Genomic DNA, 27,287 nt, shown 5'->3' on the forward strand with positions numbered 1-27,287 from the left:
ATAATCCTGTGTGGTCCAGAAAATTTGTGTGGACCATAACTGTCAGTAGGAGCGCCCCATTCCCCAAGGAAAAATGTTTGGGGCATAGCTCCCATTGAGGTAGATGCTGTCCACCAAACCAGGAAAAAAAGCCTCAATATTTTTAAGATTTTAAAGCTGATATGGCTCTGATCACAGGTCTGCAAATTACTGAATCTACCAATTTGTATGTTGGCTCCCTGAGTCACTTTGACAGGGTACAGGCCACTAGTCACTGGTGCAGATATACAGCTTCATTTTGCATGTGTCTCCCCTAAAAGACAACAAAAAAGAAAATACACATTGCAGTTGCACACGACCTAAGGCCAAGTTCTGTGCGCTTTCTAAGAACTTGGACTGGGCAGAGTGCTTTGCCAAGGCCAGCTGATCTGCTAGTGACTCTGCACACTGAGTCATATCAATGAACGGACTAGTGCAGGATTTGGTTTTCCTGGTTTTTAGAGTTAAAGTGCAACTGTAACGTTCTTTTCTTTATAATTTTTTTAGGGAACTTTCTTCTTAATTTGCTTGTGTTTTTAGTACTGCACCACCTCTCCTTTAACAATGTTTTTTTTTCAGTCTGTCTCTTTGGAAACATACTGTATGTGTGTCTTTGCATAATGTGTTCTGTGTATATAGATAGATAGACAGATATATATATGTTCGGTGGCATGTGTAGCTGCAGATACACATGCTGTGCATTATCCTGCCATCTAGTGTTGGGCTCAGAGTGTTACAAGTTGTTTTTCTTCGAAGAAGTCTTTTCGAGTCACGAGACCGAGCGTCTCATGCCACGAACAGATGTACACTGGGTAAGTGACATTTTCCATATACACACACACACACGCATATATATATGTTTGCCACTGAGTAGTTATAGTTAGGTCAGCGTTTCCATAGGAAATGCCTTTTCAGAGGCGAGCGCAAAACGCTCCGTCCCCTGTTGTAATCTCTCTTTGGGCTTCTAACCACGCCCATGTCACGCCAGTCACTTTAATTGGTTGGTGGGCTTTCCTTTTAAAATCTGCTTGCTTTCATTATTGAAAGGCTTGCATACATCATGCCTTTTCTGGTGTTTAGTCCTCCTCAAGCGCACCGACCAACTACTGAAAATATACGAGGCTCATGTTTTCTGTCTTGTTTCTGGACTCCCTTTTCTCTTTATTTCGCAGTGCGATCTCGCTGGGCAGTAGTCTAGCGCTTTGCATGACATCGATCCTGTCACATCGGTAATTGCACTTTTGCCGGTTACATAGATAATTGCACTTTTGCCGGCTACGTGGATAATTGCACTTTTGCTGATAGGTTTCACTGCGAGCTAACTTTTATTTCCCTTTATGTGTCTGATATGCTGTGATGGGAGCCGTCTGCTCGCTTATGTGAAACTTTTACTTTTCATTTTATGTGACAAGAAAAGTCTGGTTAGTTATGTGAAACTGTTTTACTTGAAATTTTCAATTAATGTGGCAAGAAAAGGCCAGTTAGGAGTTTACAATGCTAATAGCTCTAACTCAAGCAAACGCGAGACCCATTGCATTGCAAATGCTTGTTTGTTTTGCTAATAACTTTGGTACGGTTTTACGAATTTCAGCAAAACTTTCCAAGATAAGTGGTACCTTTTGCTTAGTTTGAGCATGGAAAATTTCAGAGTGATTGGTCAGGCGGGGACCGAGAAAAAGGGGGAGGTCCCAAAACTCTACATCCCAACGCATTTCCATGGACTTTTTTAACAGCTCTAGCACAAAGCTGCTGATCAGAATTACACTGAATTTGGCAGGATGTATATCTTGGGTCAGAAAGCGTGCTTTTTGTGATTTGGTATAAGTTCATTCAGTAGTTTTGGAGATAATAAGCTCCAAAAAGTTTTGTGTTTCTGGAATGTGGGGTTTAAGGGACTCTTATGAGAGTCCCTCAAACCCAATATTAACAAATAGAGCCTTCTGATTGGCCCTTACGTTTTTTTTTTTCTTTCTTTTTTTGGCCTTCGGCCAACTTGCTACCATGAGAGCCTGGCTGCCAGCAACATGAAGAAAAATTAAGATTAACCTGATCCCCTATGCCCTGTGTGTGTGTGTGCCTGTGTGGGTGTTTCCAAGAGGGAACCCCTGACACAAACATTTCTTTAAAAATGTCAGTTTTTGCTGCAATCCTGCGGGACTCCTGGAAGATTGAGGCAAAAAAATGGTTGCCCTCCATGTTGCCATTTATTGTAATTTGGGAGGGTGGCTTGAGTGGAGCCCTGAATCCCATTTTGGACCCCAAGTACCTTAATTAAGGGGAAGGGACCAGTGATGGCAACCTCTGGAACCTCATCCCCCGGAGCCTCTGCATTAATTAAGGGAAGGGGCATGTTGTCTCCTTCCCTGAGCCTCTTAAGGTGCCAAGGACCCCATCCCCCGGGGCCAGTTCAGTTACTGTGTCCTAGGGAGCCCAATCCCAGGACAAAGTAGTTTCCCTGCTTCAGAAACGCAGGCAGAGAAACATGTTAGCAAACCAAACAAAAATCTATTTTCTATGTTATCTAGGTCCTAACTAACTGCACAGTGGTGGCTGTCACTGTGTAATGTGTGTGTGTGTGTTTATATAAATATATATGTGTGTATTTGTGTGTATATTTAATAATAATATATGTATTACCTAGTGGCGGGTCCCCACCAGGTAGTTATAGTTTTGGCTTAGTTTCTATAGAAAAGCTGTTTTTTTGCTTACCAATATCTTTGGCATCACGACAAATCTTCATGATTTTTCCCCAAAAATTTGATAATCACATGAGCTACTGTCTGGACAATTTCGGGGTGATCCTCCATGCAGTGGTCAAAATAAAGGGGAGGTGAAATTTAGAGCTTTTCCAATGTTAATTTACATAGGAAAAATTGAACAGCGATAGCGCAATAAACACTGGATGGGATTGCACCAAATTTGGCAGAAAGGAAGCTCTTGATCCAGAAAGAGCCCTTTTTGTTATTTGGTGTAAATCCCTTCAATAGTTTTTGAGAAATTCGAGACAATTTGAATTTGTATATATGGAGACACAAAGGATTCGCATCTTCTAACGATCTTGTGCAGAGATCTGATTGGCTGATAACACTTCAAACACCCTGGGGCAAATGTAAAAAAAAGAAGGAAAAAAAAAAGAAGAGGGAGTCCCAGCCCCAGGGACGACCACCACCACCCCCGGGGCTATGCATACGTTGGTGGGACACGCGGCCCCCCCTTGTGGAGCCACTGATGGCCCTGGGGACCACCACCCTCCAGGGCCGGCTCCGGCTATGTCCCGGAGATGTCCACCCTGGGACATAGCTGTTTGGTGTGGCTTGGCAGCAGGGTTTTGACAGCGGGACCTTTAAAGCAGGTCCCGCTGTCAAAATCCGAAGTTTCACAGAGATGAAATGCTTCTGCAAGCAGGGAGCTGCTGTCAAAGCAGCTCAGTGCTTGCTGAAGCAATGGCACTGTGGGGAAAGCCTTGAAGTTTCCTCTGCAGTGTCAGATAGCCCGCAAAGGGCATTTTGTTAAAAAATAAATAAATAAATAAAACCCTTTTTTTTTCTTCTTTTTTTAAAGAGCAGGGTCTGCAGGGGAGCCCTTGCAGGCTCCCTGTTCCAGGTAGCCTGTAAAGGACTTGTTTTTCAATAATAAATAAAAAAAAAAAAAATGCATATAGGGACCGCCAGGGAGCCCTGGAGGGCTCCCTCACAGTTTGACATAGCCCTTAAAGGGGGAAAAAACAGGCTTTAAAAAATAATAGCTCAGCGTAAAAGTCAAGGACTTTCACACTGAGCACTGTGGGTTGGAGTCCAGTGGACTTGTTTCCCTTTTTTTAAAAACATTTTTTTTCAAATGTTTACATAAAAAAATTAAAAGTGATTTTATTACTTAAAATTAAAAAATACCTTTTCATTTTTTTAACTAAACAAACATATGTAATTTAAAGTTATCATACATCAAAGCCTAAAAAAGTCTCTGTCTTCCTCTCAGTCTTTCTCTCTCTCTGCCACTCATACACCACTGAGACACTTAAGCACCCACTCACATCCCTAGTCGGATACTCACACTCCCACTCACACACCCACTCAGACACCCACGCACCCACTCACAGGCCCACTCACACCCTCATGCACCCACCCACAGACCCGCGCACACACTGACGCATCCACTAAAACACTGATGTATGTACTCTCACACCCAGACAGATAATCTGACAGCCACTCTCACCCTAGATACTCCCTCTCACATCTATTCTCACACCCAGAGAAGCTGCGGATAACTTGCGCTGCTCACTTATATATAACTAAGGTAACTACAACTGCAGAATTTTTATGGTTTTGTACGCTTGAAATGTGAGCCTAACTATAACGTCCCTCTAACCTATGTTTTCTTTCATTGAAGATATATATATGTGTGTGTGTGTGTGTACACATACATACATGCATATTTGAATTTATTTTTCTTTTGAGGGATGTGACTGCCCCAAGCCCCCCCCCTTTTTTTTTTTAGGGGAAAACACCATCAAACTATCCTCCCTTTTTTGTTTTTTTTTAATTCACCCCTCCTTACTTTTGCCTCTACCCACCCTTAATCCTAAAATTGCCCTTAACTCCCTTTACCTCTTCCCACCTCTGAACCACTTACCACCCTTTACCTCTATCCACCGGATAACCCTCTAATCACCATTATCTACCTTTACTCGTACCTAAACCCTGGCCTCTTCTTTCAAAATAACAAACATTGTTAAAAAAAAAAAAAAGTATATGCATGCCTGCGTTGGAATGTAACGCAGGGAAAGGATGTGTGGTAAAGGTAAAAACCCATTATAAATATTTACTTAACTGCAGGGTAAAAGCAAAGGTGGGTATAGGTAAGATACCATATTGACCAATCCACCCACAAGCTTGCAGGACTGGTAGTAGGCCAAGTGGATCATTGAGAATACGTCTGAAAGGAATAAGTATTGTCAGAAGGTGTCATTCTCTCTAAAGCTAATCTGTCTACTGATGTAACCTGGCCTGGCAGTTCGAGCTGGACTGTTACCATTGGGAACTGGGTCAAGACTGATTTGCATATGGCTGGGTCCAAACTGGAATGGCATGGCAAGCAAAAAAACTGATGGATTAAACCCAGATCTGTGTCTCAGGGTAAATGTTTGATTTGCTCTGCGTTCCGTCTATCATCTGTTGTTTTTGCTTTTGTCGCTCCAAGTGGGAAGGGTATGCCCAGACGTGGGTCCTGTGCTTGCTATGCCTCCAGATTTAAGCTAACCTGGCTGATGAAGGGTGATACCCTGAAACCGGTCCCAGGATGCTTTTTTCCGGTCCAGGGAGGACCTGGCCTGGCAGTTCAGGCTGGACTTTTCCCATTGGGAACAGGGTCAAGACTGATTTGCATATGGCTGGGTCCAAACTGGAATGGCATGGCAAGCAAAAAATAAAACTGATGGATTAAACCCAGATCTGGGACTGGGTGTGAATGTTTGATTTGCTCTGCATTCCGTCCATCATCTGTTGTTTTTTGGTTTTACTGATGTAATCACAGCAGATCCACACAGCACTTGCTTTCTGTCTTTGGTGTTGGATGTGAGCACCAGTTAGTCCATTATGAGAGTTGTTATTTTTTAATAATCTTTTTTCCTAGAATATCTAACATTAATGGGCCTGAATGCTGTGTGTAATAAGATGCACCCGTTTTATGTCTATATATGTAGAATCACTTGTTGTAAAGAGACAGTTGTATACATTCTTTTCTTTATATTTCTTCTTGATGCATAGACAGTATGGTAGTTTTTGGTAAATCAAAGTTGTACATAACAGATCATATAAAACAGCACATATTAACATGTCACTTATAAACAAATATATACACATCAACATGATTTTTCTATGACAAGACTTTCTTGTGGCATCCATCTGGGAGATTTCTGTGGGCTTCAATTTTCTTAACTTCGTCTTCCATCATGACCTGGCAATATCCCTTTACCCCTTTTATAATCATGCCATTTCTCACCACCTTAAACCCGCAAGGGATAAGGAGTGTGAGTCCTCTCCTACCTGTTCCAGTCCGAATATTTCCTTGCTTCTGTAGGCAGGCATGTTAATCCACCTCACTTGAACTAAAATGCTCCTGGCATTCTTTGCTTCAGGCACATCACCTTGATGTGGTAAAGTTGTGCTGTTGTGCTTCACTCCAGTACCTCCTCTCACTGCATTTCTTCTAGGTATGGCTTCATTTGGGTTCAACTTACTCTGGCACACACTACTTCCACCTGGTACAGCGGGCCTGCCTGTGCACCACTCTTCTCTTTGCTATCACTTTCAAATGCACTTGTTGCTTGTAAGCACTCGGTCTGTGCTGCAAAAGCAGTATTTTCAGTGATAGTGTCACAGCAGCAGGGCAATGCAGCAATTGAGGTGAGGTTTTCTTTCATGAACTGTTATATCTGTACGCCTCTTGAAGCTTCTCTCCTTTTTTCAGCCATACGAAGGAAAGGCATTTCTTGTTACACGTTCTCTTAACAGTTCAGCCCCCTTTCCTCTTTGTAATGTGAACATGATCTTATTCTGTGGAAACTAGCAAGTCCTGGACCTGCTGGCTACAATCCAGCAGATGGTCCCATCAGTAATAGAGTTTTACAAAGATGTGTATTGTCTCTTTGGTGCTCAAAAGCATCCAGTTTGTATGGAGCTCAGCTTTGAAACAACTTCTTGCTTTTAGCAAAAAATAAATGATGCAAAATGCTTCACCTTCAGCTCTTTATTTAAGGAAAACAATCACTTGTAATGGTCTCTTGTTATTCCAACAGAGCCCTCTTACCCTAAAGGAGATTCAATTAGTTCCAATCGAAGGAGTTGGGAGCTGCAGACGTTTATCAATCAGACCAGGGGTAAGAAACAAATTAAGTGCGTCTTTAAATTATTTGTCATTAGTGGACTGGGTTGATTATGTTCTCTGAAGATCTAAAGGTTGATTTTTTTGATACAGAAACTCACTTTAAACATAAGATGCATTTTCTTATTTTGCGATTGAAGGTTAAAATTTCCAAATCTAAACTGCACTAAAGGGGGATCTAGTGCTTAAGATTTTATATATAAAATATATTCTTTTTTTCTATTGGTAAATTAAGCCAGATTATTGTTTAGCCAGGGTCTGTTCAAAGGTTTCTTTCATTGGTTTCAAATTAAAACGTATCCACTTTATCTCAACTTCTCCATCCACCATATTTGAGATCCTAGTTTCCTAACTATCACATAGGTATAGTGGAGTGAAGCGGTGAATGCATGGGTTGTCCCATGTCCCCTCTCCCCTACCCTGATGCATTTCTTGCACACATCATCCGACCCAAAAGGGAAACTACTACCTGAGACAACTAAAAATGGGCCATTGTACCATTTCAAAGCAGGTCGCCACAACTGAGTGCCCTTTTATTGTGTAGTTTCCTGTAAAAGTGGTGGTGTTAGTTACTTGCACTGCACCTTACTCCCATTCCTAAGTCCTTGGTTCGTTCAAGAGAAAGCATGGTTTAAAGGAGTGTTATCCTACAATTGGTGGGTGGGACTGACTCCATCAGTATTCCCCCATAGACTGGAAACGTTTCTGAGGGATGTTTTTAACTACAGATTCATCACCTTGTGCATATTCCTAGGTGCCAGGCTGGATTCAGAAACGCAAACTCTCAGGGACTTGGAGCCACATGTATAAAGCATTTTTCTAGTTGCAAACGGGCAGAATCAGCCTGTTTGCGACTAGAAAAATGCTTTTTGGGACGTAGAAAGCCAAAATTGTGATCAACTTACTTGTTACCAAATCTCAATTTGGGGTTTGCGAGTTGGAATTAGGAAAGGGCTTGTTCAGGGCATCCCCTCCTAATACCAAATCTGAATAGTATGTGTGATTGTTTTGTGACCATGAATGCGGTCGCAAAACAATCTCAGTTAACACCAAATTGATGTTAACCTATTCAACAAGCATTTTCAATGCAACAGGGCTCGCATTTGCTCGAGTTGGAGCTATTTGCGTTGTAAACTCCTAACCTAACTTTTCTTGCCACACAAATGAAAAGAAAAAAAACATTGCAATCGCGCTATGCAAAATGCAGCGCGATCACGCTGAAATTTAAAACGAAAAAACAGAGCGTGGTCACGCTGCAGGGAAAATTAACAGATAAAGTAGCCCAGAAACCAGGCTCAAAACATCGAGCCTCGCATGTTTCTATTAGTTTACCTGTGCTGTGTAGGCGGGCTAAACACCAGAAAAGGCACGACGTATGCATGTCTTTCACAAATGAAAGCAAGCAGATTTTAAAGAGCAAGCCCAGGAACCAATGAAAGAGACTAATGTGACCTGGGTGTGGTTTGAAGCCCAAAGAGAGATTACTTTATGGACGGATCGCTTTGCGCTCGCCCACAAAAAGGGGAAGGGGTTTCCAAGGGACCCCTTCCCTTTTGTGAATGAATGGGAAAACATTTTTTAAGAGCAGGCAGTGGTCGTACGGACCACTGCCTGCTGCTGCTCTTAAAAAATGAAACTGAAACGTTTCATTTTTTTCTTTTTAAACACAGCATATTTTCCAAAAAGGAAAATGGGCTGCTTGTTTCTTTTTTTTTTCTTTCTTTTTTCTTTTTCAAGATTGCTTTATTTAGAAGCAATCACAGACATGGTGGTCTGCTGACCTCAGCAGGCCACCATCCCTGTGAGTTTTGCAGTTCTCAGTGGGTCGCAATTTGGGACCTACCTCATTAATATTAATGAGGGAGGTCTATTTGTGATACACCAGGAATTACAAAAGAAACTCAGTGGAGTTCCTTACATTTGGAATTGCAATTTGCATGGAATCGCTGTTAGGAAATCGCAGTTCCAAATGTTCGTACGTGTGGTCCTAAGTGAAGAAAAGAGGTAGTAGGCAGTACCTAGGACACTGAGTGGTGAGGAAGATAAGTGATGCATACATCTCAGGTGACCGGCACATAATAAGGCCACATGGTTTTTTAAAACCCAATACACACATACTTTGCTACAGTTTACTTTTCTGCCGGCTAGATGGTAATGTCCTGACAGTACCCTTAAAGAACTTTGGAAACAAGATCACTTTATGGTTTTCGTAAGATGAATAGTCATTCTTTAAATATTAGATGGAAAACTAGTCATTAACTCTCTAAACATATACAGCATAGATTTTGAAACAGCCATTGAATAAAATGCAATTTAAGTCATTGTTGCAATTTAAAACCCAGCCTCCTGAGAGTTTCTTCGATCTTGTGCTCCTAAATTTGCTGTGAACTTAAGGTGTCTGTGCCTGAACGTGGGTGCATAAAATAACAGCCCCCCTTCTGTTGCTACTACTAAATGTGTGCTCTCTTCGATGTCCCCAGACACTGCATCAAAACACAGACCAATGGATGCTGTTCAGAAGTCAGTGCAGCTCTTCGAGGAGGAACGGTACCGAAACATGAGAAGTAAAAATATTATTGGTCAAGTCTGCAACACTCCAAAATCTTATGACAATGTTATGCATGTCGGACTCAGGAAAGTGACCTTCAAGTGGCAGAGGGGCAATAAAATCGGTAAGCGTTCTCTAACTCTTAATGTTCTATTGCAGATGTTTCAATTGTACATGTTCTAAGTGTATTTTGCATTAATGTGAGGGTCACCATACACTGAAAATGATTAAAGCTTCATCATGTAAACCCGAGACCCTTTGGTAGCCTTTTGTGCCAGGATGATATTTTGATATATTCTGTATGTAAGAAATGGGGTCACTGGTTGAGGTGGGGTGAAACCCTTCTGAACCTGCAACCACAATTCTTCTAATGGTGAAGTCAAACGCAAACCCTAAATTAACATGTGCCTAACCCTTGGGTATCTTGATACAGAGCAGTCAGGCTTAACTCACAGGCAATGTGTAAAGTGGTTGTGCAACACTTCTAACAGTAACAAAGTGAAAATATACCACAAGTGGAACCCACTACAGATTTAAAACAATAGAGACATTTTTAATAAATACAAGACCTAAATGACAAAAATGCAATTAGTAGAAACAGAGATATTCAGTTTTAAAGATCTTAGTAAAAATAGTGCCAAAAGGCTATAGTGCCAATTGTTGATATCTGTTTGCGCCAGACCAGGACAAAATCCCAAGTTCAGGCTGACTGCAGTGGAGCGTGGGCTGGCATTAGGGACCCGGTTAGGCCTGCTAAACGAAGTACCTTAAATCCTGGTCTGCGGGGCAATATGAGGATGCACATAGCAGCTGAAACGATGCGTCGGTTCTGAGATGCGGCGAGGCTGCAGTGCGAGGTTCTGATGCGTCAGCATTGAAGATCCAGTCAATGGGAGTTGTGATGTAAAGTCCGGCGTTAAGGATGCCACGCCCAGCCCGGGAAATGCATTGGTTCTGAGGAGCTGCAATGCGGAGACTAGCATCAGCGTTACAATCAACAAAGTATGCAAAGGTCTGCAACTAAGATGTATCACAAAGTGGCGATTCCGATGCAGTGACGGGCTGCAATGCACTGCGGGTCTTTGCGGCGATTCCGATCCCCACAGTAGCTGTGATGCATCAGTTCTAACCGGGGTTGCAGCACAGCAGAGGCGATGTAACGATTCCTCTGAATCTCCAGAGGATGGTTGAGCACCTTATACTCACTTCCAAGGATCCAGTACTGGGGTGGCACCACTTGGCAGGGTAGACTCACAGATGGCAGAGTCCAGGGCAGGTGCAAGATTGTTAGTCTTCTGTGCCTGAGGCTCAAGTCAGGAGGCCAGCCAGTTAGCCCTTGGAGTCACTCTGGGGTTCAGGGTTCAAGAGAGGCGGGTCCAGTCGTCCTCATCTATGCAAGAGGGCAGCAGGCCAAGTAAATACCCAGTTGTGCCTTTGAAGTGGGCAGAAGCTTCTAGAGGTTTCTCTTTGAAGTCCCCAGGTATCCTGTCTTCCCTGTCCTGGCCCCAGGCAAACTTCAGATGGTATGCAGCCCTTTGTGTGGAGGCAGCACACAACTGTTAAGGTGTAAGTGGAGTTGTGTCCAGCTCCTCTCTCCCATCCTGCTAGATTTGGGCCATTCAGGCAAGGCAGTGTTCCCTGTTGTGTGTGGCAGTCCAGGACGAATACACAAAGCTCAACTATCAGCTACACTCAGTCATGTCACCCAAGTACAGGCACTAAATGACTAAGGCAGGAGAATGCCAAGTTTCTAAAGGTGGCACTTCTAAATTGTAATTTAAAATCCAACTTCACCATAAGTTAAGATTTTTCATTTTAATTCAAAAGACACCGAACTAGTTACCTGTTCCCATTTGGAAGACACAGCTTATTAAGTGTAATAAGGTAACTCCAAAGTTAGTCTGTGGGTGAGGTAGGCCTTGCAGTAGTGATAGATGAAGTTAAGAGTTTTTAAACTACCAGGACATGTAAAAATTAAAATTAAATGCCCTACTCTTTAAATACATTGCACCCTGCCATACGGGCTGTTTAGGGCTTGCACTGCTAGGGTGACTTATATGTATTGAAAAGGAAAGTTTGGGCTTGGGGAAAATGCTTATTTTGCCATGCTGAGATGGCAATTTAAAAACTGAATACAAAGGCTGCAATGGCAGGCCCAAGGGCTACTTAAGTGGGTGGCACAATCAATGATGTAGGCCCGCTAGTAGCATTTCATTTACAGGCCCTGGGCACATGTAGTGCCATTTTACTAGGGCCTTACAAGTAAATAAATTAAATATGCCAATTGGGGAAAAGCAAACATTACCATGTTTTAAGGAATGAGTGCATGCATTTTAGCACTGGCTAGCAGCGGTAAAATGAAAAGAGACCTAAGGCCAGCAAAAACGAGATCGGCAAAAATGGAAGAGGAAGGCGAAATATATGCCATCAGACCACCCTAAGGTTGATAGGTCTTACACTTTACAAGTAGGAGCTCATTACGATGGCACACGTGATCTAGTGCATTTTCAAGAATCTTAAGTAGTTTTTCCAGAGCCCATGTTTTAAATTCAGGCATTATAATGTTGTGTTTATAAATATATTGCCGTTTACAGCCAGAGGAATAACATTTGATATCTATTGTGTAAAGGCCATAAAAGGAGTAAGATTCCAAATACTGCCTGCATGTAGAATAGGATAGTCCAATGTTGCTTTAGGATGGCCAGTACCATGGCACACCAATTCCGATTGGTTGAAGACTGTTAAAGGGACTAGCTGAACCAGCACTTTGAATCATCTAAATGGCTACCTTTAGTTTAATAAGAATTGGTCTTTGTATTTCCGCCGTTCAAATCAAGACAGCTGAGACAAACTGCACCTACTTTAATCATTTTGTGTTCACAAAGTCAAGAATTGCGTGAGTGGTTCCAGCAGCATGACACTGGGATCCTCACAGTGGTTTTTGTAATACTGCACATTTTCAGATTGTTATTTGTGTCGGTCTAACGGTCCACAGTGCAATACCGGATCCCAGAAATGTTGGATCTACTTACCTCTCCCCTTCCATATTCTGCTGACATCAAAATCATGCAGTTCAGTTGGTTAAAAGCCTGCAATCAATTCTGGTCTCAATTGTTTCATCTTCTGTACACACACTATACCTGAATTAACAATAAGTATTGAAAATGGCACTTTCAACCCGACATAAAAACGAAGGCTGTGATAGGCATGTAGTAATTACTTGTATCCTGTTGCAAATCGATTCAATAGCCTGATGATATTTAGAACCATATAGCCACCCGAAGGCGAGCTGCATGTGCAATAGAATTACATAGTAGTTTCACCAGGTCTTTTTTCTGGAAAGTCAAATTTTGTTTTTTAAAGATAAACGACCTTGAAAATACCAGACTTCCTTGGTTTGCTGTGCTTAGCATAGTAGGTTGTTCTTTTTAAATCCAGGTATTGTTGGTACTGTCTGGCAGAAGGGATATAGATGGAAGATGGAGTTATGTTTTTTAGCCTTATTTTCTAGTCCCACAAGTACAATAACATTCAATAAAAAACAAAATATTTTCTACAAAAATAACATAGTACGTTTTATACATTTTAGCCTTTTAGTAAGTATCTTTACTGAAAGGTTTTTTTTTAAAATAGATTTAAACATGTTCAAATATTGTTCATAAATGTCCTGCAGAGATTGCTTAAGTGGATGTCATGGCAAGATTCAAGATTCTCTCCATCCCACAGCCCTCAAATTTTAATTGACATTAACCTGTAGAATTTGTGATCCTCTGTCCTGTAGTGTAATAGAGCTGCATCAGTGGCTATTTCATAGCAAAAATAGTGAAGTAGTTGTGTTACGAATCTTTGTGACATTGCCCAGTAAAAGCAATAGAACAGACTATAGATTATTTAGCTTACTTGACAGCTATAATGGGGGCTTTCAAACTGTTTATAGAATAAGCTTATCCCCCAAAACAGAAGTGTAGTGCCCCTATATACAGAATCCTATTTAGCTAAGTTCGTGCGGGATACTTTACCTACAAATAATCCCAGGCCCAGAAACTTTCCTATAGCTCCCCCAGTGCCAATTTGTGGCATTGCATGGCTCTAGTAATGTCTCCAGGCCCTCCTTAGGATGTAACGTCATTGTGCCATAGAAGATGCCATGCTGGGTGCTGACTTCATTTGCATTTCTTTTTTTTTTTTTTTTTTTGCACCTTGGATTCAGACCCAGACCTTCTCTCTATTCTAACATTTTCTCCCCTAATAATTATTCTTTTTACAGTGTACTATTGAGGCAATGTCTCCATTAAAGTCACATACTTCAGGTGGTGTCATTACTGCCTTAAACAGAAAAGATGTCGATCTCAGATCCCCATGACGCCTGTCTGCATCAGGAGGCAAGGTTGCTTCTTTTATTGCTCTGTCATAGCCCATCCGATGGAGGTCCTGTAACCATGGCTGGAGGTATGCAATGCCTCCTGTCACACTAGGGAGATGTTGTGAAGTTCACAGATTCAGACTAGTGCTTGAAAGCATTCATGTGGTGAGGAATATGCAAGTAGATAGAGTGAAGACTAGTGGCCAATAGGTGTAAGGGACTTCCCTTCAGACCATCTCTTGGCCATACCTAACTTGGGTGCCTCAAAAATCATTTTCAGGTTTTCCACCATTTGGTGAACACTGGATACCATATCTTGTTTTTTTCAGTTGCTTTTGTACCAGTGTTTTGTTTTTTGTCCATTCAATCACAAAATAATGTTCTTGCACTCTTAGTGTTTTTGTAGCTCCCTCAGACATACTCCCCATCTGCAAGAACTTCAGACGTTTTGTGTGGAGTATGGCTCATCAAATATGTAAGAATAGGTAGCCCATGCAAACAGAATACCGGAAGACACACACACCTAATTGAAAAAGGACCAACACCCATGGGAAATCACCACATAGTGTATAGTCAAAAACAATCTCACGAGGGGCCTTGACACTGCACAAAGAGTAAAAAAAGTAGATTAGGGATTGCAAAGATCAAGACCAGACTATCAATCGCAGTGAGAGTTGGAAGAGGAAGCGGCTTACCCCCAATTAATGTCTCCACAATACATTCCCAGTGGAATTAGCCCAATAGAAGGACTGTCCAAATGCTGTGTAACCAATAATAATAAGAGTAACTAATTACAGTGAAGGAAGGAAGCAGATAATGCTAATAGTGTGATTGATGGAGGCTCATCAATATTTAAGATAATTATTCCTCATACGTCTACCCCTCCTTAACCTGTTGTCTCTGTTGTAGCTTTCCTAACTATATGTCCGTCCTGATGAGACCCCTCGTCCCCAAAGTGTTGAAAAGCTGATGACTGTAATTGAGTGAACCTAACAATGTAACCCTTTGTAATTAACTGGATTATATATATGGACGATTGGTTAATTTAGGTCACTTCTGTTCAGAATATAGCAAACCTAGATTTGAAATGTGGCGAATGTTGTTGATTTTTGTACTATGGTTTTGTGGGTTTCAGTTTGTTTTGGGCACATTGACTTAACTTTCCACACACTAAGTTTTGATGCATTTTCTGTAAATATAATTCTTACTGAATTACCGGAGGAGTTGGTCTTCTTAATCAAAAGAGTGATTTCCTTTCAGTTATTCTATAAACAAATCGTTAATGCAATTACTCCATTTCTCTTTATCAAAGATACATACACTGGTGGATAAGAACCACTGTTTGAGATAAATATTGTATGGCCCAAGGTCTTAGTAAGTAGGGCTGCCCTGGTTGTGCTTTACATGCCCTAAACCAGCGTCAACAAAAGTTCCTCTGCCCACTTTGACGGCAAGACTTACCTTCCGGTATAATAAAGTGTACTTACCGAACACGTACTTAATAATGTTCCCAAGTGCCATAAAGAAACACCAAAATAGGGAAAACATATGCATGGCATCTCAGCCTCATCTCCAGTTTGTGAAATTAGCAGTCACTGCAAAGGCTACAAATGAAAGGTTGTTTCATGAATTCTAGGGTGAAAAGCAGCCCAGGCACACGAGAAGAGGGAACATATTGGACTTTTAACTGTACTTACTCTACCAGAAGGTGGCTACATAAACAGTTTGCAAATGGTGCTAGTGTTTTTTTTACGCAGACTGAAGTTACAAAAATTGAAGATACTGTTTAAACATTAGGCTCTCCCTTCGTACATCCAATCCAAACTGTAAAGGCCAATTTCAAGTATCTTTGTCCTCCACACTTGATCTGGAGCGATGAAAATTGCAATTAAGACTAAAAAATGGTAGCAGGTGATCAATCCAAGTTTGCCATTCTCTTTTCGCGTTCTACAGACAGATAAAACCTATAGTTCATTTGTGAAAGATACATATACAGTTATTCAGGCATGCTTTTCTTTATTGCTAGTCTAGGCTGTTTTGTCTGGTGTTTGGAAACAACACAGATATCCCAGGATATTTACTAAGCAATGATACAGGCAAAATGATGGTAAAAAAAGACAGCTCCATGTTTTTTTCTAACCACGGCCCAAATGTGGTGTTGTCTAAAGCACTGCAACTAGGTTGTCTTTTAGTTTATTAAACCCTCAATCCCTGATCTTGAATCTCCCCGCTTGACTTGATGCTTCTTTAAGCTCAAGTGCCCGTACTTGGGTACTGACCCAGAAGAAGCTTTTCCACCCTTCCATCCAACTTTGCAGTAATTGCTAGTGCAGGTAAGAACCATGTCCTTCAGGAATTAGAACATTCACCTTACAAGAATAGCATCATATCTCTCCCGCTACCTCTGAGTCATCTTGCTAAGTCAGTAGGCTGAAACTTGTTTATAGTTTTAAGAGGTTTACAACTCATCTGAGACATCTGGTAACTGAGGTAGTTTATCTCATTGGAGAGATTTACCATGAGCAATTTTGTGCAAATATTATTCTTCAAACATGGCATTGCTTAGGCCTACTTTTAATTTCTCCTCTGAGAAGATAATTAGACATTTTGTGGCTTGCATTGTAGACGGTGTTATCAAAGTACAACTCCACATTTTTGGTTGTTTGTGGTATCCACGTTGCTTTCCAACCCATGTCAGAAGGAGCAACACACTTTCATCAGTTGGAAATTTCTGCCTCTCCATGTGTGAAGAACAGGCTTATTTGGATCCAGTGTACACCTAGCAGCATGGTTTGGACACACTCCACAGGGGGTCAGCCATTAGAAGATTCAAAGGATTAAAGCAATCTGGTCCCACGGCCTTGGCCACAGCACTGCGTCAGCCTGGTTCATCCAGAGTGCCAGATTGCCTGATGACCTTGTTCAGAAATAAAGTTCCACATACTCTCCTTTACAGGAAATAAATGTATCAATTGATAGTTACAGATATCCCAAGTTTGTGTCTTGTAAAAGTCATAGGAGGGAAACGTCAAAGATCACCACCAGACCTAAAACCCTCATATAAAAAAACCTTCAACTCTCTCCAGTTCACTACTCTGTCTCACCCTGTACCTCTTTCAATATATCCTCTACCTCCCCAAACCTCATTTTACAACTATGATCTCCAGAATAACACTTTATACACTCTTCCCTCCTCTGGCCCTCCTTTGACTCATCCCAAACCTCATTTTACTACTGTGATCTCCCTAGTGACCCTTTCTAGACTCTTCCCTCCTCTATCTCTCCTTTGACTCATCTCAAAACTTATTTTAGTACTATGATCTCCCAAATAACACTTTCTAGACTCTTCCCTACTCTGTCTCCTCCTTTATCCTAATCAATCCAACTAACAAACTCACATGTCCACCGCTCGATTTAACAGCTTATATTTCCCTATACTAATCCACCAGTAATCCACTTTGTGTGCTACTCACTGAAACACGCTGAAGCGCCTCATCAGAGAAGAGCTATATAATTAATAGAATTACAATATCTCCATAAAGACAGAATATACATTTATAAAACATTAGTCATGATATTACCATAAAAAGCAGTAGCCTGCCACAGTATCTAACTTGTCGTTATCCATATAGGTGTGAGTGGGTAAGTGTGTGTGTGTGCGCGCGAGCGCGCACACAAGATTTTGAGACTGCTAATAAGGCAAGCTCTATCATACACAGTGGAGTTGAACACCGAGGCTTCCTGATAGATCTTCAACACTTAGAGTTTCCCTCAAGTTGACCACTTTGTCACAGCCCACAACGTCTGAGAGTAAACAGCATTTGGGCCTGCGTCAGTGACAAGTCAGGGAACATCTTGCTGATATTTATTTCCTTCTTAATGATCTGCAACATTATTGATGACTGCAGTAGAAACAAAAACTGCTTATATCCGTTCAGGAAAATCAGTTCTGCTTTCTATGAAACCTAAAAAAGAAACCTTAATTCAAAATCCTAAGCTTGTTGCCTTTTTAAAAAACCATTATTGATGGTACCAAGGGCGTCTCCCCCACATCACTGTAAAGGGTCCATTAAAAAGCCCTGTAAACTATGGTTAAACATGTAAAATGCTTGCAGTAAGTTAGCCCATACTGAATTATGGGATGTCTTTTACGGTCTTAGTGCCTTTGATTGGGAAAGATCCTTTCTAGTAACCTGCGTGTAAGCCTGTTGAGCCAGCAGTGCCTCTGCACCATATGCTTTTTTCACACTCATCCTTTATCTAAGATTATCAGATTTTATATAAATACACGTCCCTAGTATTCATTCCTTGACTTGTTTGCAATAGAAGAGATTGAACACTCGTTGTGTAATGTGCTGTGAGATTTTACCTTCACCAGACCATGGATTCGAATGACAACCACTTAATTGATTATGATATATGGTTGAAAGGCACCTGGCAGGAAAACTTAAAATTACCACTGGCATTGCTATCACTGGTTAGGAGTTAACGCTCCAGGAGAGGGGCGGTGAGGGATGTCAGGGGATGGGAAAGCCGTCTCCACTTAAATAAAGGCAATTTCCAAGAAATGCCCTCTTTTCTTATAGAGGTGTTGGGCAGCCCTCTGGACCAGTACACCTGCATTATATAAATTCCACTATTTGGATACTGGGTCAGATGGAAAGCTGATGTTCAGTTAGAATAGGAATTCACGTCATTCATAATCAATCATTAAAATGGTAGCCTTGCTTAAGCTTTCACTTTCTTCCATTCTGCTCTTGGTGGACATTTCTCATCTCAAGTTTTATAAAAAAAGGATAAGATAAACATTAATAACTAAACCTTTGGCAATTCACCAATCTTTCTCCTGTAGGCTTATCTCTCTTACTAGTGCCCACCTGCCATCCTTGGTTTATGTATTGCCAGTAGTGGGCTTTCATATTGTTTTTTTGTAAATTTGGAATTGAGCAAACCGTGGTCTCTGGCCCTGTGTGAAGGGTATGTTGTGACCTCTGTACCCTCACAACTTCACATCTTTTTAAAGCTCTTAAGTGAAGTACACTGTCCACCCCAGATGATATGGCCATGATTCCCAACAATTTGTAATACGGTCTAAATTATTTAAACATTTACACTTGTACTTATTCCCAACAAAATTACAGCAGATTAGTTGAAGTTGTACTCTCCACTCAAACACTTTTGAGAATTGGTGGCTCTCGTTGAAGGTAGACAAGACCCATGCTTAATGAGTTCACAGTTTTCTGCCTGAGGTTGTTCTGGTAAAGGGTACACTACAAATACGTTCTAATTGGAAGACAAGTCCAGTCTACTGAGATTTTTAGGTGTGAAGAACATCGGGGCCATTGAACCCAACAGACATCTTAATGGCCCATTGAAGTAGAAACTGACGAACAACTCCTCCATAGCTTCTTAGCAACTGGCGTTTTGCCTTAAACGACCCACCTTGGCAATGACAAAAACATCAACTCAGGAATGCGTAACATTTGTATCTCTTATCAGCAGAAGTTGGTACTACAGAGGAGATTCATTTTGCCTCGAGTGTTTACTATAGGAAAGCTTGTAAAAGAACTTCAGTTACTAAAGTGAAAGTTTTGATTGCAGCTAAAAATTCAGATTGTAATGCTTTGATCTCCTGACTTTGGCTGTAACATGATATCCACAGTTTCCTGGATGTCAGTTTTTTGTATCTGAGAAAGGTAACACAACTCCACTCCTATATTCTAGCACAAAACTCTATTAATGGCTTATAAGTAATTAGAGTTATGCAGACTAAACCCCTGGTAATCTAAATCTGGTGGTGATACAGTCAATAAGGTAACATCCTTCTACATTGCATTGCAAAATTATGAATGTTTTCACATATTTAGTTATTATATCTAGACTGTCACTCTAACTCATTTTAACTTGTTGATAGTGTGATGTTGTTCATTACTAATACACCGACACTGGAATTTAGATTAATGATCGTGCAGATTTTTTGACTGGTACTTGTCCCAACAGTGAAACTACTGTTTTTCTTTGCCGACTTATTCAGTGGTTCCCTCGAGCAGATTCAAATGTTCTCAGTGGATTAAAGCTGAATATTATTTTCAACACGTTACCAAAGCCTATTCTGGAAAGTGGACATTTTATGTTCTTATTCTTGTACATGGAAATATATTTATAAGCAGTCATTTCCAATGATAGATGAGTCTGTAGACCAAAGAACTTTCCTGATAGGCTTCAGCGTACACAAGCCTGCCCTTCTTACCCAACCTTATGTCCTTTCGCATTCCCAAACCAGCTAGGAGCTTTGAGCTCTGACTCCCATTATTAATAACAAAAGCCTCATGTCTGCACTGCACGGAAGAAGCCATGCACAATCTGAATAAAAGACACTAAATCGATTGCACCAGTGGTTCACTTAATGTTTTTTGGAGCATTTGGCACCTATAATGGAACAGCTCTCAGACACGTATGGCCCATTCCTTTTGTTTCCCACTGCTACGACATTCAAGAAGCAAGCGTCATGTGTATGCTTTACTTATGCCACAACACGTATGATTAGGTCCCTTGCAGTTTTAGTAGCACAGCCCTAGGAGCTTGGGGGACGTCCAAGTAGGCTGCTCAACTCGCATTCTGTAACGTTTCAGAGGTAGTTCAAAGGAGGAGCTTCATCTTTGCGAAAACACTTTGCCGCATTCTGATTGCTTAAGTTCACCATTTTCTAGATGGTAATCTTTTCTCGAAAGTTGTGAACGTGAAGCATCCAAATCCTAGAGTAATGAGAGTTTACACACCATCTAAATTCTGAACATCAAAGCCAGTGAACTCTTTCACATTTCCAACATCCACCCTGATCCCAGACTCCACTATGAGTATTAATGGATTTTTTTTAGATGTCTGCTACACAGTTTGAAGTGAGACTTAAGCAATGCAGGAATAGCATGGGAGAGGGGAGCAATGGGGTCGCGTGTGCACTCCTTGCCTCAAATACCTTACATCAGTATACACAGTTTCAGGTCCTTTATTCTTCTGGCACATGGGTCCCATTCACTGGTAACGTGAAGAAGCCAAAGGACTAGAACTACTGCATTTAACATGGTAAGCAGCATAACCGTGTTTACCTTTAAAAGAACACTTGCCTATTGGTTTACAGTTTTTTTTTATTTTTATTTTTTAATATATGCTTATAAAAATATGTATTTTTTTGGAACTGTTAGCGTCACCCGCACAGTATCATTTTTGTTCCTTGCAAAGACAACATCTTCCATTGGTGTCTTTTCCTAATAGTAACATTGACTTTCAACACTTTGCTCAACCTAATACCTCATTTAACCATCCACATTTAACATCTTTTGGGGTAAGTAGCCCATACTACTCTGAAATGTCACCTGGGGTTTCCAGTCAGTGTGTCACGCCATGAGTTCTTTGTTTTCTAGAAGAGCTGATCTTGGCACTGTAACTAAGAGTTGCTATGTTTTAACCCTGCAAACGCAAACCTTTGTTTATGGTGAAAATGCATTAAAATCATTAATGTATGGGCAAGTGGGCCATTCGAGAAAATTACTACTTCAAATGAGTCTAAGCCAAGTTCTGCTCTGATACTACTAGAAGAACCTTGCTTTCAGTGAACATTGTTCATTGAGTGATCCTGGAAGGTGCAACTGAATGGTTGGTTTGTTAGTCCTTCATTCCGAGAATACCAACCAGCTACATGTAGCAGGTAACATGAAGTGCTGTCGAACTGAAAATACTTCCGGTCCAAAGGTGAAAAATTATGAAACCTAGGCCAAAGTGTTACTCCTCAGTGAATATTTGTATGGTTTTATTTGTTTTCTTGTTTTTAACAGAGGCTTTTGCAATTGTGAGGTGTTGTCTGTGTCTGTTTATGTGCTGTCTGTTAAAATGTTTAATAGGGTCTTACATTTTTGTTGCTGTGGTTCTTGCCTTGTCTTTAAATAAAATATGGAATAGCAGCTAACCTGTGTTTTTTTCTTCCAATAAGCTGTAATATTTTTTCCAAATATAACTAATCATATTTTTAGCTTTCAAATTTCATTTAATTACTGTTTTGTGTGTCATTTCCAGGAGAAGGTCAGTATGGGAAAGTCTATACCTGTATCAGCGTGGACACTGGTGAATTAATGGCAATGAAGGAAGTGAGTATAAGTTGTGGCCTACCCAAGTGTATGTCTGTAAACTACAGCACGCAGTATGTTCAATTGAAATGCCTAATTTTGGCTCTTCAATAACTTTTGTATAAACATTTTATTCCCAGGGAAAGTAGAAGGCAGCTGTCATTCCTCCAAGACATCGTAAAATTGTGTCAATGTTTCACCATCAAACACTTCACAAATTTCACATAACGTGGAATAATCGCAGTTAATGTATTTATAGTAGGTAGTGGGGTGGTCACTGGTGCTAGTAGTACACTTTAATTGAATTTCAGTATTTAATTGAAATGAGGCTGTACCTGGGTGCAAAGCTAGTGGTGCGTGCCCTGCAGAGTACCTGCTGAGGGCAGGGGTGTTCTTCATCTGAGTACCGTCACCATTTTAAAACACTTTTGAGGAAGGACAACACAAGTAACCACTTCTTTTAAACCCAGCTTGAGCCCTCCCAGTACATAACCATGTGCATCTGTGACACACACACACACCGGTTCATTCTTTTCCACCTGAACACAGTATCTCTTTTGCAAGGGTTTCTTGATATATTCTGTGCTTTCACACAACTTTTAGGCAGCTTCATTAGCGCTCAGCTAGGGTCCACATGGTTTTGCATATGAACAGCAGAAATGAGTTAAGACAGTAAAGTGCAGCATGGCATGTTACCTGTGCTGGAGAGGTTATGCACTCTCTATAATGTTTTCCGATGAGTCTAAGATCCTGTCACCAAGGAAATGGTAGAATTAATAAGGTAGCACTATAAAGACTATCTTCCATGGTTGCCAAAGTTAGTAATTTGTGTTTTTTCCGTTGTCTCCTCTAGATCAGATTTCAGCCAAACGACCACAAAACCATTAAAGAAACTGCAGATGAATTGAAAATATTTGAAGGAATAAAACATCCAAACCTTGTCCGCTATTTCGGAGTGGAACTCCACAGAGTAAGCACATACTTGTGATTCACTTTAGGGCTGAACGAAATGAAATATAACAAGGGTGTTCCATTTCCTTTGATCACTGTTATGCTTGGCATTGCAACCTGTCAAAGATGCTGTGCGTTTCAGGTTTTTATGAAATGGTCATGAATTCCCATATGCCTGTGAGGTTTGTCACCTAATGTGGACCTCTTCATCACTGTGGACTACATTCCACAATTAAGATACACAATGTGCACCTGATACTATTTGGTTTAGCCCTTGTAAAAAAAAAAAAAAAAAAAAAAGATTTGTGCGCACAAGGGATTATCCTGCAGACAAGGAGGGTTGATGCAGGAAGACCCAGGAAGAGCATCACATGCACTTGTCTAGGTTTAATTTATATTTTTGTGCTACATTCTTTCCTTTGAAAACTAGTATAGGATCTCCTTGAATAAAAAAAGGTGAGAGTTTTTACAGCCAAAGTACTAGATGTTTTGTCATCCTTTATTTTCTTTGTTTGTATCTTCGTGGTTAGTTACCCATTCAAATGATCTAATGTGAATCGCTGAAGCTCGTAGATTTTTTACAGCAACTGAACACCTTAAAGTACGTTGTTCTGTCCTTGTGCAACAGATTTGATAATGTAATGGTGTGACTGGTGCTACCTTGCTCTTGTATTCTCGTCTCTATGCTACATGAAGCAGGAAACCTTCATCAAGATCTTCCAAGAGTTAAAGTTTAACGGCCTTCTTTTTCTTAACAATGAATCCTAATTGTGCAACTTTAAAGGAGTACCAGTTACTGTTGTAGACTGTGGCCCTCATCATGACCCTGGCAGTCCGAAGACTGCCAGGGCCCCTATGGCGGTGTCACCGCCGACAGGCCGGAGGTGAGTACTGCCAAATTAGGAGTTTGGCAGTAGCCAAACCACCGAGCCTCCACCCGTCCTGCCACATTACTGCATTCCCCCAGGCCGGAGGTGAGCACATCCAGCACGGCGGATGGCGTGATACCGCTAGTGGTATCACAAGGTGGGAGACTGCCAGCATTTTTCTGGCGGTCGCACAGCCAGAAAAAGCTGGCGGTCTTGCACCCTGGCGACAGGAATAAGCATTCCTGTCACCAGGATACACTCGCACATACGCCAACATATCCGCACACATGAACTCACACACTTCTACACACAGACACACTCCCACGCAAACGCGACATACACACCCATTCACACTGACGAACATACACAAACACCACACTCATGCACGCATTCACTTTCCCTCCCCCATGCGCGTACATACATTCACACACACTCCTGCACCGCATACACGCACTCACCCGCTCTCCCCATCCACTCACCCAGACACTCACCCACCTCCCCACACAGTCACTCACACACGCACCCACAAACACTCCCCCGCATTCACAACATTCACACACGCACTGACACACTTGAACACACACACCCTTCCTGTCGGACAATCCACTTAACTCATTTGTCGAGGAGGTCGTCCGGGAGGGGATGGGTCCTGGCACTTCCACCGCCGGCAGCGCCTCATCATCTGGACACCGCTGCACCGTATTACGGGTTGTAATACGATGTGTGGTCTCTTTTTGGAATGGTGTGGCGGTACCGCCTCTGCACCGCCGACCGCCAACACAGCACGACTGGTCTCGGATATCCACCCGATTTCAGGCAGAAGTCAGAGATCAGTCATATTAGGGTGGTCTTAAGACCGCCAGCACTGGTGGTATTTTGTTGCCCGCAGTTTTGGCGGTCTTTGGAAAATACCACATAAGTTGTGATCAGGGCCCATATTTGGTACCTTAGTGACGGGCCTGTGATTTTTTCACTGCCAAGACCCAGACTGGGTTCTGCCTTTTTAAAACCACTGGATGACAGCCTGTTTAGAAACAAGTTCATCTACACCACCAACCCACACTTGCCAAATTAAGGGAAAACGACTTCTCACCACCTAAGCTCCTCTTTCTTTGGTGTGGAGGTGAACCACTTTCATGTTCTAAATTGAAATGGAAGCACCATAGAGATTAAAAAATATGTGTGGATCTCATTACGAAATGTCTAGAAGGTTAACTCTGAACTCCATCTTGTCCTCAGTTTATGTTTTTCTGTATGTTTTGTGTTTAAAAATTACACATGCTCTGTTAAATAATTTCTCACGAGCCAGAACTGTGGGTAACAGGCACAAACTGGAAGTGGTTGCAAGGAGTTTCTGAGTAAATGGTGCTTTGGTTTCTCATTGTGTAATCTCTTGAGCACCTCGGAAATTATGCAAAAGATAATCCAAAAGGGGTGTGTCTAGTATGAGCTTGCCTCCAGAATGGTTGGTTGGGTGTCTGTAGAGCAGCAGTGTGTCATCTAGATATGTACTGCTGCCAAATGCTACAATCGGGACACAGATGGTTGTTTCCATATCTTTAAAGCAAATAGGCCCTGCTAGAGGAACCTCTCAAAGATATCTTTGATAAGTGAAAAAGTCTAAACTAACTACTCGTAAGGTCGTGCTTAAATTTTCCTTTATTGTTCCAGTAGCAGATTCAATGATTTAGGGTAAGGTAAAATGGATTAACAGTGCACCCATTGTCAGTTGCAACCATAAATCGTACGACCATAAATCACATTAGAATTAACATGATTACATTAAATCACACTGAAAATGTTAAAATTGTTTGAATCACCTTCTTAAAAAAAAAAACACGTGTTGAAAATCTGAACTGGATTCTGGATATGTTATGGGGACCGTCCAGTTAATGTGTTGCAGTACATCTTTTAACCCCAGTGGACATCATCAAACAAGTAACGTTCTAGAATGCCTTGTGTTGGTGATTACTAGTGTTGCAGGACTGAGTAATGAGAACAGTTTTTGTTTCTCTCCAAAGTAAGCCCCCTTTAAATAATAAAATTTAAATAACCCTTAACTACCACGAGCCCCTAAAGGTAGCCTGTAAGTACGGATTGCTTGTATCCTCAAATCTGTTGTTTCATTCAGATTTACGTCTTTATTGACATGTTGAATCTGCAAGGAATGCCTGCTTCATCTAGCTCTTTCCGTTATTTGAATTTGTGTGTTGTGGAAGTCCTACAGTGTGTAAAGATACACAGTAGTCCCTACAAAATGCATTTGACAACCAGCATTCAGTTGTAAAAACACAAATAATGAAAGGTGAAAAAAGAATGAGTTTATGGATGTCTTTGCTGTGAGCTTTCCGAAGCCTTTATTTGAATGGTGAACTTTTTTCAAGTGGAAACCCCATTGGTTGTTTTTACTGCATGCAGAATAGGTGTGTTTTTGCTATATACTTTGTGATTTTATGTTAATACATGCGAAGCAGGATTCCTAAAATCATGTCGTGTGCTAGCAAGTCTCCTTCCTTATGACGAAAAAAGTGGACTCATTCAAGTTTCGATGACTTTAAAGGGGTTTTCTGTAGTACAAAGAGCTAGACCAAAAACTAACTCTAAATATTTAGTACAAAGAACTGCTTATCATACAGTCTGCTACACTACATCTGTAAGTATTTCAGCACTTGCTGCACCATACTTATTCATGCACCTCCACCCGCATCTCCCATGCAGGACAGTCTTCGTCCAACACCCTTTCAACCACTCTCTGAAGAGCATCCCAGAATCTGTTGAAAATTGGAAAGCTTCATGGCCTTCTTAGGGGTATAAAGCAGTATGCAAATGTGACATTACAGTTAAATAAATCTGAGTTCTGATCGTCTTACAGGAGGAAATGTTCATCTTTATGGAGTATTGCGACGAGGGAACGCTGGAGGAGGTGTCGAGGCTGGGCTTACAGGAGCATGTCATCCGGTTATACTCGAAGCAGATCACCATTGCGATCAATGTTCTGCATGAGCATGGAATTGTGCATCGAGACATTAAAGGTACAGCATGCTAAAAGTAACAACTTCTCCATGAGAACCTCTTAACCATGTGTAAATGGAGTAAGCACGTTTGTTTACAATGTGTTAGCTTAAACCCCTGGTTGATGGTCAACCATTTACTTGAATTAGAGTTTGAGAGTTGTGCGACTGTTGCTATATCTGATAGTCACACTGGTGTTCCTACATGGAACCATTTTATCTTCTAGTTGAAATGCTTGGATTTAGCTATTCTCTTTGCACTGTACAGTTCGAATAGTATTTCCTCGGACCCATCAGTGGCTTGACTGGCAACCCTGCAGTGCTGGTTGGATACATGCAGGTTCTAAGATGGTCTTCCAAACTCGGTTACAGAAACGAAGTCGATTAAAATTGAGGTATTTAACGATATTGTAGCCTACAGAGTAAAAAGCATTGATACCATAGCCCATTCCTATGTGTTGATCTTAACTCTTGTGTATTATTATTTTTTAAGGGTTACAGGTTTTGTAACGGGGGAAACAGGCGCTT

At 41.2% G+C, this 27,287-nt stretch overlaps 1 protein-coding gene across 6 annotated transcripts in view; it reads left to right on the top strand.

The window, feature by feature from the left end:
* The window catches only part of MAP3K4 (mitogen-activated protein kinase kinase kinase 4), a 379,054-nt gene that overhangs the window by 327,634 nt on the left and 24,133 nt on the right, over positions 1-27,287 (top strand). For all 6 annotated transcript variants that reach the window (XM_069234493.1, XM_069234494.1, XM_069234496.1 and 3 more), the window contains 5 exons: positions 6,812-6,892; positions 9,378-9,569; positions 21,879-21,949; positions 22,782-22,898; positions 26,621-26,780. In XM_069234493.1, coding sequence (XP_069090594.1) covers positions 6,812-6,892; positions 9,378-9,569; positions 21,879-21,949; positions 22,782-22,898; positions 26,621-26,780 — 621 coding nt within the window. The remainder of the gene's footprint in view (positions 1-6,811; positions 6,893-9,377; positions 9,570-21,878; positions 21,950-22,781; positions 22,899-26,620; positions 26,781-27,287) is intronic.

This window comes from Pleurodeles waltl, chromosome 5 (assembly GCF_031143425.1).
Source record: "Pleurodeles waltl isolate 20211129_DDA chromosome 5, aPleWal1.hap1.20221129, whole genome shotgun sequence".
Taxonomy (NCBI): domain Eukaryota; kingdom Metazoa; phylum Chordata; class Amphibia; order Caudata; family Salamandridae; genus Pleurodeles; species Pleurodeles waltl.